The sequence below is a fragment of the Aspergillus luchuensis genome, chromosome 1 (genome assembly GCF_016861625.1).
Source record: "Aspergillus luchuensis IFO 4308 DNA, chromosome 1, nearly complete sequence".
Lineage (NCBI taxonomy): Eukaryota > Fungi > Ascomycota > Eurotiomycetes > Eurotiales > Aspergillaceae > Aspergillus > Aspergillus luchuensis.
The window spans coordinates 3,111,699-3,123,826 of NC_054849.1; the positions used below are offsets into that span (position 1 = coordinate 3,111,699).

At 46.0% G+C, this 12,128-nt stretch overlaps 6 protein-coding genes across 6 annotated transcripts; 2 read left to right on the top strand and 4 right to left on the bottom strand.

Moving 5' to 3' along the window:
• Window positions 1-2,941: 2,941 nt before the first annotated feature.
• AKAW2_11075A (uncharacterized protein) lies at window positions 2,942-4,122 on the bottom strand (the record flags this gene model as incomplete). Its single annotated transcript, XM_041681622.1, has 3 exons — window positions 2,942-3,450; window positions 3,519-4,007; window positions 4,065-4,122. The coding sequence occupies 3 exons, from the start codon at window positions 4,120-4,122 to the stop codon at window positions 2,942-2,944; spliced, it is 1,056 nt and encodes a 351-aa protein (XP_041537795.1).
• A 1,552-nt stretch (window positions 4,123-5,674) lies between these two features.
• AKAW2_11076S (putative 3-beta hydroxysteroid dehydrogenase/isomerase) lies at window positions 5,675-6,750 on the top strand (the record flags this gene model as incomplete). Its single annotated transcript, XM_041681633.1, has 2 exons — window positions 5,675-6,095; window positions 6,167-6,750. The coding sequence occupies 2 exons, from the start codon at window positions 5,675-5,677 to the stop codon at window positions 6,748-6,750; spliced, it is 1,005 nt and encodes a 334-aa protein (XP_041537796.1).
• A 453-nt stretch (window positions 6,751-7,203) lies between these two features.
• Window positions 7,204-7,799, top strand: AKAW2_11077S (Rieske (2Fe-2S) protein; the record flags this gene model as incomplete). The annotated part of the gene is made up of 2 exons (XM_041681644.1): window positions 7,204-7,476; window positions 7,548-7,799. 2 exons carry the CDS (start codon window positions 7,204-7,206, stop codon window positions 7,797-7,799), a joined length of 525 nt encoding a protein of 174 aa, XP_041537797.1.
• Window positions 7,800-8,111: 312 nt separating this feature from the next.
• Window positions 8,112-9,097, bottom strand: AKAW2_11078A (uncharacterized protein; the record flags this gene model as incomplete). Its single annotated transcript, XM_041681655.1, has 2 exons — window positions 8,112-8,265; window positions 8,316-9,097. The coding sequence occupies 2 exons, from the start codon at window positions 9,095-9,097 to the stop codon at window positions 8,112-8,114; spliced, it is 936 nt and encodes a 311-aa protein (XP_041537798.1).
• A 100-nt stretch (window positions 9,098-9,197) lies between these two features.
• On the bottom strand, window positions 9,198-9,750 carry AKAW2_11079A (uncharacterized protein; the record flags this gene model as incomplete). The annotated part of the gene is made up of 2 exons (XM_041681666.1): window positions 9,198-9,626; window positions 9,682-9,750. 2 exons carry the CDS (start codon window positions 9,748-9,750, stop codon window positions 9,198-9,200), a joined length of 498 nt encoding a protein of 165 aa, XP_041537799.1.
• An 809-nt stretch (window positions 9,751-10,559) lies between these two features.
• AKAW2_11080A (bZIP transcription factor) lies at window positions 10,560-11,574 on the bottom strand (the record flags this gene model as incomplete). Its single annotated transcript, XM_041681678.1, has 4 exons — window positions 10,560-10,802; window positions 10,856-11,000; window positions 11,083-11,410; window positions 11,475-11,574. 4 exons carry the CDS (start codon window positions 11,572-11,574, stop codon window positions 10,560-10,562), a joined length of 816 nt encoding a protein of 271 aa, XP_041537800.1.
• Between the last annotated feature and the right edge of the window lie 554 nt (window positions 11,575-12,128).

A 12,128-nucleotide genomic window follows, 5' to 3' on the forward strand; every position in this document is an offset into this window, starting at 1 on the left:
CTACTAGCTTACGATTGGAATACCTGGTCCCGTCATCAAGTCAAAAAGTTCCAATAGCATTCAGAAACTAGCCTGGCCAAGGAGAGATAGATATGCGTCTGGCGTGGTGTCCAGGCGGGCCAAGGACGTCGTCCTGCTGCTTGGCGGTGCAATAACCCTGATCACATTGTAGGGCTGGAAAATGACAACGGTAACAATCCCAGCACTCGTGATGTTCAAGGAGCTCAGGGCGCGCATTGAGGATTTAGACCTTACTGATATACAAGCTCAACAAGATCCATCTGAACTAGAGCCCAGAAGCAGCCCCAGCAGAATGTCGCCTTTATGTTCCGTGGCACCATTTTATAGCGAGAAATGGTCCTCTACTCGGTCCTGCTTCTCCCAGTTGTATCAGCGGTGACGAGGAAGAGATAATGTACAAACGGTTGAGCTTAGCTGCGAGTGCTTCCATCGTGACCCAGTTACAATGTTATCCAAAAGGGCAGACTCACCGCAGAGAATTATGTGCCAGTGTATCTGGTAGCAAACCGCTTGCCGGGGGCTGTGCTATAGCGGTACGAACCATCCCGCATGCATGGAATTCTTGGGATCTCACCATTGAACCACAAAGCCTGGGAAGATTGCGGACAACTTGCAAGACATGGAACAGAGCGCCTGACGATTGAAGAGTTATTGGATGGCAACTAGAGCCGGAATTGATCAAGCGCTTTCAAAAATTGTGAACGATGTCCATCTATTCATACAGCGTGAAGGAGTTCGCCAGACTGGCTCAACCTAAGAGATACAATAATACACCGGGCTGACAGAATAGTATACGTTAAGTACACCGGACCATCTCCGGGTACCGAATCCAAGGCCATGGTAGCCGGTGAGGCAACAATAATATCGAAGCCATTTCAACATATGTCAGAAGGTGCTGAAATGGTCAAGAGAATACGCCATGCTGCCTTCCAGACCGTTGGCTGCCTGCTATATCCTCGGGGTCGCGCGAGCTTCTATACAACTTGCAAACGGCAAGTTTAGCAAAATGCCGCCCAAAGAGGAACAGGACACAGTGGTCAAAGCAAACATCCCAATACGTGAAAGGTTTGCCTCGTATTCCTGGCAAGTAGGGCCAATATCTCGAGTTCAGAAGCCCGAATGCAAGAGACCATCCGACATCTGAAAGCGCCTGGGCCATAGAAGATCAGGCAAATGATAGTGATTTGTATAAAGGGCTTTCTCAATGATAAATGGATACCATGCAAGCTACATGGATGCCGGGGATGGAACGACACCGTTGAGCCTGATGACAATGAAAAGATACGATCCTTATGATGTGGACATGCGAGGAGACATAGAGAAGGCATGTGGAAAGAATTGACAAACACTTACATACTCTGGAGAGGAACGTGCTAGCATTCATCAGAGAAAAAATAGGAGAAGGATAATCTCGTTCATCCATGATTTAGTTGAAAGACAATGAAGTTCATCCCGTCGGGTGAATACGACAAATTAAGATACTAGCCAAACAGTGTATCGCTCTATGATCAGCATATGGCATCTAACGAAATCCTGAAAACTCATGTCTAGGCTGCTTCCTTTTAACAAGATGAAGATACCAACGCAAACCATGACTACCTGGCTACAGCATATCCTGCCAAGCAGCGTATCACACTCGGTGACTTGGTATCACCATTAGATTTACAAAGTTTCGTCTCACGTGTCCATAGTATCCGCAACCAAAGAGCTAGGACACGTCCACATCCACGTTCACCGCCACATCGCCCAGTTCCCGATTGGCAAAGCCCGTCTCTGAGATCCAAAGAAGAGAAAGACGGACTGTCTCTCCAGTTAATCACCAACGCCTGACGTGGTACATTATCAGATGGTCTTTCTGAGGTCAAGCACAGGCCATTCATATACTCGAGTAAGTTCAACACTACTGGCACTCCTTCTGACATCCGACACAGTAACCGTGACGTACACTGAAAACATATCATTGCTCCTAGAAGAATTTCGAGCAAAGCAACTTGGCAACAATGAGGTGAAAACTATAGGGTTGATCTGCTAACATTACTCGTCCATGTCTCCGGTCTATTCCAGGACACACATTTATAGTTGTTTGCTTTGTGAAAGTATTTCTCTTTCACACTCTATGGATGACAAATTGCAAGTTTAAATTGACTGCCAAAATGTATTTAGTGGGCCGATATGTTGATGGCTCAACCTACTAAATGCTATGCACACATGGTGTAATTATAGATGCAATCTGCTATGGTCATGTGGGCGATTGGGCCGGTATCTCTGTGCCAGGCTAGCTTTGCGTTTTCCGAGCTCCGACTCAACTTCAATTCGTTCTTCTTTTCAATTGGGTTGATGCTAATTATCCTTGTGTCCATATGCTTGGGGGTTATTGGGATGCCAGGGGAACCTCCACACAGGAGATTGTCGTGAAAGAGATATTTACGTTGTCATTTCGCCTGGAATAAGAATTTTAGCTGTGGTTTCCAAATTATTACATGCTCTTATCCCATACTAGCTTACTTATGACCCGATTTAAAATAACATTATGGGATACATTAAAATAGCCTCGTGTAATAATTTAATGCAATTTAACAGTGCTCAAAACCATAGTACCACCTCGATATATCTAAAAGCCCAATCAACCGCAATAAAAAATACCTCCACCACACAAACCCAAGCGGAAACAACATTAGCCGCTTTCTCCATGATATCCGATTGTGTACGCAGGTCACCTGGTGTGACAACCTAAAGACTACACACTAAATAAGCCAAGAAAGAGCAATATCTAGGTTTCAAATTGAGATACCCGATTCATAAGATACACCTCCACATCCGCTCACATTGAAGTAGTAATTTGCAATGTGGAAACCTCGAACAAATCCCACACGGATGACTGAAGATGGACGCTTAGGCAGGATTCTACTAGCTCCTAAGGTTAGGCCGAAGAACCTGCTTGCTGTTGCTGCATCACTGCGGCCGCTCTTTTCAGGTCCTCAACTCCCTTCAGCACATTCTTTCGTTGCCCGTCGTAGTTAACCATTCTCATCCAATCACTCAGTGAACTGATACGATTAGGGTGGATTCGATTCAGAAGCGTGAAGTCTCGGTGTTCAGCCCGGCCCTCTCCCCAGTATTTCCACCAAGCTGAGAAGTTTTGGCGCCATGTCATCGTTGATTCATCCGTCACAGCACTTGGACCGGCGTAAAAATTGGCTGGAGCATTTGGGAAAGGCTCTGCCATAGGTAGGTACTCTTCGAGAGGTACATACCGATGCACCCCTTTCTTCCCTGTCACCTTAGTGAAGGCTGCCGCTATATCCGCGAAACTAACTTCATCTGTTGCAATTTTGAGATTCATCCCCGCAGATTCTGGCAAGTTGTTAAAGAGCCAAAGAGAATAATGTCCAACATCCTCTAGAGCTATAAGAGGTATTTTACCAGATTCTGTGCCGGAAGTACCGTCATAGTTAGTCACTAGTAGAGCTCATATCAGGGAAGGTAGTAATACATACTTGCGGGATTAGCCCAAACAAATGTCCCATCAGGTTCCTGGGTAGGGACAAACATGCCATCCCAGAGCATGTTCACATACGGGCCAGTTGTAAGCACAGAGCTTTTCATGCCAGCCTGACCTTGAGCTAGAATGTAATCTGCAACTCTGCCTTTCGCATCATTATGGCCCCAATGGTAATTCTCATCCCAGTCCGCGTGCTTGAGAGCGAAGTCCGTACAAGCATACACATAGTGTTGCACTCTATGGTGCCTCGCGATTTCATAAGCTCGACAGCCGTAAAATAGCTCATTCTTCTCACCAATGGTAAAGCCATCGGTGTTGACCCATGCCCCGTAGACACCCTTGAAAGCTTTATGCAGATCTTCCTGGTTATCCTGTCTGCCTTCAATCAGGGATACATTTGGAAGTTGTGCAACTTCTTGCGCCCGAGCGGACTTTGCGTCTCGAGTAAGCACTCGGACAGAGAACCTTTCGCTCAAGGAGAGGGCTATCACAAGTCAGGTATACACCAAAAGGCCAGGTGAAAAGCTACTATGACACGAACCTTTGATGACCGGCAGGCCTTGAGCGCCGGTTCCGCCGATAACCAGAATTTCTCTCATCCTTTTTCGTGAAAATTGATTATTCCCCAATTGTGTGGACCAATGTCCAGATGCAAAGATAATTGCTTGGCCATCCTCAGGATGTGCAGCTGTGCCTGATTTATTCGATTTCTCTAGGACCCTTGTCGGTGACGATTACCGAGTGTTTTGCATGATGATTAATCGTCTTAATCTAAACCTTTTCCCAAAGTTGGAACGATCTCGTCGTGCGAGTGGCATAGACACTCTAATCTTTGATTCATGATAGTGCGGATTGATTATTTCATCCCACCGACTGTTCGCATGAATAGTAATCACCAAAGTATTCCCAGTGGTTCCACATTAGTGGTGGAACCGGGGACCGAGTCAGAATCGCTATAATTGGTTGACATTAAGGGTATGAGTTGAATCAATCGATCTTGGCATGCTCTTCTAGAAGAAGGGAACGATTGATTATCCACCATGAAGTAGGGTCGACGGAGCATCGATGCATACTGTGTATACATAGATAGGCTTCTCTATTATAAATCATTATTTCATGAAAACTTTCAGCAATCTTGCCAAAAGTTGAGACTTGTGATGGCATAAACCGTCGGGGTGATGACGAGACATTCCCAGTTGCATTGTTTGCCCCCCGCCGAGTCAGTCAAAGCCACAGCCGTATTAATAATCGTTCGAACTTAATTCGTAGAAGATTCTTTGACAACCCTTATGGCATAGGCTCAAACCTCAGCGACTAAGGTACTAATAAGAAATACGTGGAACCACCAGGAAATATTTGCACACGGTGATTAGTGATATTCCCGAACTACCCGCATCTAATGTCCCCAAATTGCTTCCTCAACCCCACTTTTCGCTTTCCAGCAGATATTGGCATACGATATGATAGGGTAAAACTACAAAAGAAATACGGATGGATTCTTAAATACTACCCGTATCACTAATGAGGCTGAAATGCATAGTGGTAGAGCTTCCGTTCGAATTCAATATTCCGGACAATAGACGTGTGTGTTATCGAACTCCACTGTAAAAAAAACTCTACTACTCCATGAATACTCCGAAATTGACCAAAATCTATAGCTTTTATCGTGAGTTTAATACTCTTCGTGCTTTACCAAATTCTGGAGATGTCGACGCACTTTACACGGAATTGTTGTCCAGATAGTCAATACTAGTTTTACGTATAAGGTTAATTAGAAGAGGCGGGCCAACCCGTAATGAACGTTAATCGTTTCATGATTTCATGATTAGTTATCTGGTCCGAATATGTACCTCGGGATATGGTGTATAGCATTCTACATTTCAAATCAGCCGTTGGTTGATAATCATCCTCTTCTGAATATGTAAGCCGTATAGAACATGAAAGCCGTATAGAACATGATACCAAGAGTATAAAGGGTATCTGAATTGGAGATGACAAGGTCTGAAACGGAGACGCAACCAACAAGCTGGCTCGATTATTCCACATATCTTACATCACATCTCTTTCGGTCACACATTTCTTCAGAGCTAGGCGACGATATATTCCCCCTCTTGAGACTATTTCCAAATCCCTACATCTGATCATATCACCATGTCCTCCGGTCTCGTCTTTATCACTGGAGCAACCGGCTTCATCGGCAGTGCCGTTGCTATCAAGGCTCTACAAGCTGGCTATAGTCTGCGCATGAGCGTTCGCAAGGAAGAACAGATTCCTAAACTAAAGGCGGCACTCTCTGAGTATGAAGACAGAATCGAATTTGTCATCACCCCGGATATAACCCAGCAGTCTTCCTTTGCCGGGAAGCTAGATGGAGCTAAATATGTGCTGCATATCGCTTCGCCCTTGCCCCATGGAACCAACCCCGAGACATACTTCGGCCCAGCCGTCAAGGGCACCACGGCTCTCCTAAAGGAGGCTGCTAAAGTTAGCAGCATTAAGAAGGTGGTGATTACTTCCTCAATTGCCGCTTTGATACCTATGACGGGTCTTCCCAAGGAAGGGGTCATTAAAGGTGAGCCCTCAGAGCCTGCATGCATTGTTTTGACTTGAATATTCTGGCTAGATATTGACCGCATCCGACAGAGAACAATGACTGGGACTTGTCAGTCGATCAGACTGCTGACTTGACTGGTGCCAACGACCAAGAAACGAGCATGCAGCTCTACCATGCATCTAAGCTTCTCGCAAATCAAGCAAGCTGGGACTTCAAGAAGACCGACAACCCTAGTTTTTCCCTTGTGTCTCTCCACCCTGCCTATGTGTTTGGACGCAATGCCCTCCAGACCACTGCCGAGGATCTGAGTGGCACTAATGGCCTTTTCTTCCTCACCGTTGCCGGTGGGAAACCCATGATCAGTACCACTGGTGTTCATATCGACGATGTTGCCGAGGCCCATGTCAAGGCCTTAGCCGACAATATCCCGGACGGGTCCTCGTACTTGCTCGCTGGGAAGAAGTTCAACTGGAAGGACGTGGCAGAGATCGTGAAGAAGGAGTACCCGCACCTGGGCTTCAATATCTCAACCGATATTTCTGGAGAGTCGAGTTGGCCTGTTGATACGACCAAGGCGGAGACAGAATTGGGGATGCAGTGGCGGTCGGTGGAGCAGATAACGAGGGATGTTATTGACCAGCAGATCGAGCTGCGCAGCCAAGGTAACCTCTAAAAGGTAGAGAGTGGTAGAACATGCATTATATAATAGTAAATAGGCTGCTTTTTATTCCTACAGGAAGAAACAATACTATATCTTACATCAAAGGGACTATATTGACTAGACATTGGCATAATAGTGCACATACAGTGCAAAAGATAGATTATTTTAAGCCATTATATTATATAAAAAGAAAAGAAAAGCTCCAGAAAACTGTAATAACATGAATAATAATGAATGAATAAATAAAAGCTGACCTGACCTGGTCCGATCAGATCTATATTCATTATCGGTTATATAATCACCCAAAGCGGTTAGCACGGGTCAGGCGAGAAATTAGCATGGGCCAGGTGTGATATCCGATTCCGATATCCGATAACGATCCAATCCATGCAGCACATCAAATTCCCCCTTCCATCCATGCAATATATTCCACACTAAACCTCCAAACCAGCCAACCAACCAGCCATGTTCACCTTCTTCTCCCGATCCCAAACAAGCGGAGGAAAAGGCGGCTGGCAGCGCATCGGCCTCACCTCCGACTTCCCGGACATAGACTCTCCGGAGAATAATGGTGACTGCCGGGTAACATCGCAATGCAAGGCTTTTACAATCCCGAAGACACCCACACCGGGCGCAAGCTCCGCCCCGGTTGAAGCGGAGATTGATGGTCCGCTCGAGGATCTGAAAGATCAAGTCCTTGTGTTTAAGTATAAAGGAAAAGTTCATGCTATTGATCATGTGAGTCAGAAGATTTAGCTAATTAGCCATCATTGGCATGGTAATTAGTGTAAAATGCTGATACGGTATAGCAATGCCCGCATTCCTCGTTCCCACTGTCGCAGGGTAGCCTGTTTGACATTGAGGATTTTGGAATCACGCTGAGTGCGGGGATAACGTGCCCTAAGCATGATTGGTCGTTTGATCTGTTTTCGGGGCAGGCGGATCGGGGCAATTACAAGCTCAAGGTTTGGGAGGTGCAGTTGCGGGATCTGTCTGATCCGAAGGAGGGTGGGGATGATGAGAAGGAGGTTTGGGTGAGACGCAAGCAGCGGATTGGGTAATTGGAGACATTGGTTATTTATGCTTGTTAGAGTCCCCGTTTAGATTTTGTGGTATGGTCGGCGGCATGGGCACCGCCAGAATGATGCCTGGGCTGGACCCAGGAAACTGATGCGCCGGAGACTAAAGTGTCCGCTGCAGAAGAATGAATATGTTCGCATATGCTGGGGTTGGGAGCTGCAAGCGAAATCCCCATTCTATAACGTCTGACTAGAATGCTTTTTTAATAGACCACTGCTGAAACTACTCAAGAATGCTATCCCATTGACTCCAATCTATTGGGGTAGAATCAATAGAACTGGGTTCGTCGACTGTCAACAATCATCAACATCACGACTAGCACAATAAGGGCTCTTCTTCCTCAATACATGCCCAAACTTCCAAATGAATATAACGCCAGTCAGACCAATGCACAGTGCAATGATACCAAGTATGCTTGAGGTCCAGCCATACCCTATCCGTTCATATCTAAGATCTTGTTAGCAATGCCACTCTACTTACAGGGAGGTGGAACTCACGCATATGGAGAGAACAACGGAAATACAAATCCCGCCAGACACCGGAGCATTGACGTCGCAGCAAGCGCACTAGCAGAGTATCGCCCATACGTATCCACCACGTAGATATTATTCGAGACCGTGCATATGTACGCGGCGGCCGCGAACAGCGCAATGCCAATATCCGGCATCAGCCAGAATATACGGGCTTCCGCACTCCAGCCGTACCAGAAGAGACCAATAGACAGGATAACTGTGGCTGGTATCATGATGGGTATGCGAAACTCAGGCAGACCTTTGCCGCCGTTCCGCTTAGTTAGAATGCGGAATATGCGGTCGTTGATGTGGGTTGCTACTTCTGCTGCGAAGGCTGTTCCTAGGCCCAGTGCGAGGTAGTGGAGTGATGCTATGTCAAGTTTCTCGTGGTAACGGGTTGTCCAGAGGACTGCGATAGAGGAATAGAGGATGTAGATGTTACCGTAGAGGTAGCCTTGATACAATGCCATGACTTGCACTATGGGTTGCGTTGAGAGAAGCTTGATTGGGCGGATCATGATTGTCCGCATCAGTTCAAGCTTTGAGTCGCTTGGGAAGTCGTGTTCTGTGTAAAGGCCTGTGGCTCCTTCTTTCGTAAGGCGGTCCCTTTTCCTTCGGAGAAGAACGGGCGTGTATGACTCGTCGAGGAAGAGAAGGCCGAAGAGCTGCACGCAGCCGTCTATGATGGACGTTGCGTAGAACGCCCAACGCCATGACGTGCGCTCTGTCAAAAAGCCCCCGGCAATAGGGCCCAAGACTTGTCCCATAAGAGGGAATATGCTGTAGATTGCCATGGCCTTACCGCGATCTTTGGCTTGAAACAGATCTCCGAGAGTTCCAGCTCCGATCTATACTTGAAGCTAAGCATCAACATAAAACAAATACTTTGGGCAATTGGTAACCTACACCAACCGTACAACTCCCAAATAGTCCAGCAAAGAACCGAAAGGCAAGTAATTGCTCAATGCTCCTGGCCACACCACACGCAGTATTGAAGACCAGAAACACAAAGTTGAATGACTGTAGTACCCGTGTCCGTCCCCAGATCTCAGACAAGGGACTAATAAACATGGGCCCAATGGCATAGCCAAGGAGAAAGATGGACATAACCATAGGCTTCTGAACCGTCACTGTGACATTGAGTTCTTCAGCAATGGTGTCTATCGCCGGAGAGACAATAGTAGTTGGAAGCGGACTCATCAGAACGAAGCCAGAGATTGAGATCACTGCTAGCCACTTCCGACGAGTAGACCAATTCTTCGGGTTCTCTGGGTCATCAGGCCCGTCCCAGGTGACCTTATAGTCGTTAGTATAATATCTTCAATTTGGGCATAGCTTTTGGCGCACTCACAAGTTTATCATCGGCAACGCTATCACTCGCACACTCTTCCTGCTTGACGATTTCTTCATCTTGACCCATTTTGATCTATTCCTTGCGCGCTCGGCTCTCCGTCTAAAACCTGAAAACATCCGACAGGGAGCTGGATAAATGAAGACGGAAAAATACGTTGATCGAACAAGTTAGCGTGAACAAGGGATCTCTGTTCCAGTGATATTTCAATATTTAGGATTCAATTAAATCCCCAAATTCAATGTGCAGAATAAGACGGAATGAAAAGTAGATCTGGCGATGTCATTGTTGATCGTTCGTGGGTAATGAACTCCGAGCATCGATTTACTCCGTCGGAATGAAATTGCATGGTCGGAGTTCAACATCCACACTTTCATTCCGATCAGGTTGGTTTTATTCCTTGAGCAAACCCCACCAATGCCCAATGCCCTATGCATCACTAAGTACTAACTCATATGGACACATCATTTCTTGGAAGGTAGTTCCGCTTGCTTCAAGGTCCTGGACCCTTTTTCCAGTAAAGATAATTTAAAAGGTACCAGAGGTGATGTCTTTGGATGTCCCCGACACGCTTGGGAAACTGGGTTCGAAACCGCTCTGGAGGCCAACCCGAAAAATGCTATATCATATTGCAGTCAAAAAGATCATGACATATTTGAGATGTCACCGGAGAAAGTGGGATAATTTAGATAGCTTAGAAAGTGCCAACCTCTTGCTCCAAGTCCCATTGGTTTCTATTACGAAGATTCGGGATAGTGTATCTGAGAAGTTAAGAATCAATCAGGAGAAACTATGAAACTATCCCCCTGAGTAGTGCGATTGAGAAAATTCCAGGAAACTATCATTGAAAATACTCATATACTGTAGAAGCCCCTAATTTATTGCGCCCCAAGGTGTTCCTCGGTACGATTGTACGTTTCCAAACCCCGCTGGGAACGAAATCCTTCTATCGCTCTCCTAATAAGATCCCGGAGGTGGTTATTGTCTACCAAAACACCAAGTGAGATGCCGACATCGTATAGTGACTCAACTTTCTCGAGAAGCTGTTCAGTCTGATATAATAACTTTGCTCTTTGGTACTGAACGATTCTGTGGGCGTGCTTCGGTGGATTAGGATGTCCCTTGATGGGGTGGTTAGTCCCAGAAGATATATATTAATCAAGAGTATACCCACACGATCACAATGACAGGTATTAATTGTAGGTCTGCATCTATGCCTCTCCTCTGGACGTTGCCCTTTCTGTTGGTCTTGTGGTCTATCGAAGAACGCCAAATTGGGGTCAAGGATACTGCAGTCGGCTCCGGTAGGAGAACAAGGCCTATATTTTGGCCCAGGGGTAGTAAGCGATCTGATAATAAACGATATATGCACGATCCTGTTTAGGAAGAAGCTATACGAACTTGAGAAATTGCTCTTCAAGGCTTGATGTCTGTAAATCATATGGTGATTGTTCGATACTTTCCGGTAGTGTGAAGATAGCATCTTCCCATATATTGTGATTGGACTCTTGTACATTGTCTGCCAGGAGGCCTGGAATACTGCAGGCGAATGCAGACAAAGGTCCAACATGGTTCCCCGATGTCAAGTATGCATACCCGTTATCGTGGGGCTCAGGGTCCGTTATCCGTGACGGCAGATTGGGCGGTGCATCGTGGCTTTTTCCATTGCCAATAGTATTGGCTTGATTGTCTGGAGGATGTGATTGTTTCTGGGCTTTAGCTTTTTCGCCTATCGGAAGATACAAAATTATTAGATGGAACCTTGATAGTTGGAAGACTTCGTATCAACTCACGAAATTTCCGCTGCGCCATGCGGTTTTGGATTCTTTTTCGTTGTGATGGACATGGTTGTAATCTGATCTCTGTCATATTGGGGTCTAGAAATGAGTCCATCGTAGAATTGAAGGGGTAGAGAACTCAAATCCGCAAGCTATTATTGAGCTTTGAGACTATATGATTGAATGCAAAAGGTAAGTACAGCCTTGCTGACATTCGTGATGACTCGATATAGCTTACATATTAGCCTTCCTAAGCAGTAGCACCCAGAAATAAATACTCGACGCAGCTGGTGTATAATCTGCTCTTCTTGGCGTAATCATACTAGCGTATTGAAATATTGTAGATCCTATTAGAGCTGGGAAAATAATCACAATTGTTTGGAGGGCGTGCGCGTCATGGCAGCTGGATATGAACACAATCGAGGGTGATTTCGTCTACAATGCCATACACTGTGAAACAAAAAGCACTTTCTGCGCCCGCACTTCCTGTGAAAGCTCAGATGAAGCTAGTCAGTCTGCAACCACGTTGAGCGGCCAATATTCCTTCATGAAATATACCCACACCACGATTTGGCTTGAACAATTGACGGCAATGGACTAAGCCGAGGTCTACCCTAAATTCAGAACACCCATCAGCCAACTAATATCCCACACAACAAAAGCAACACC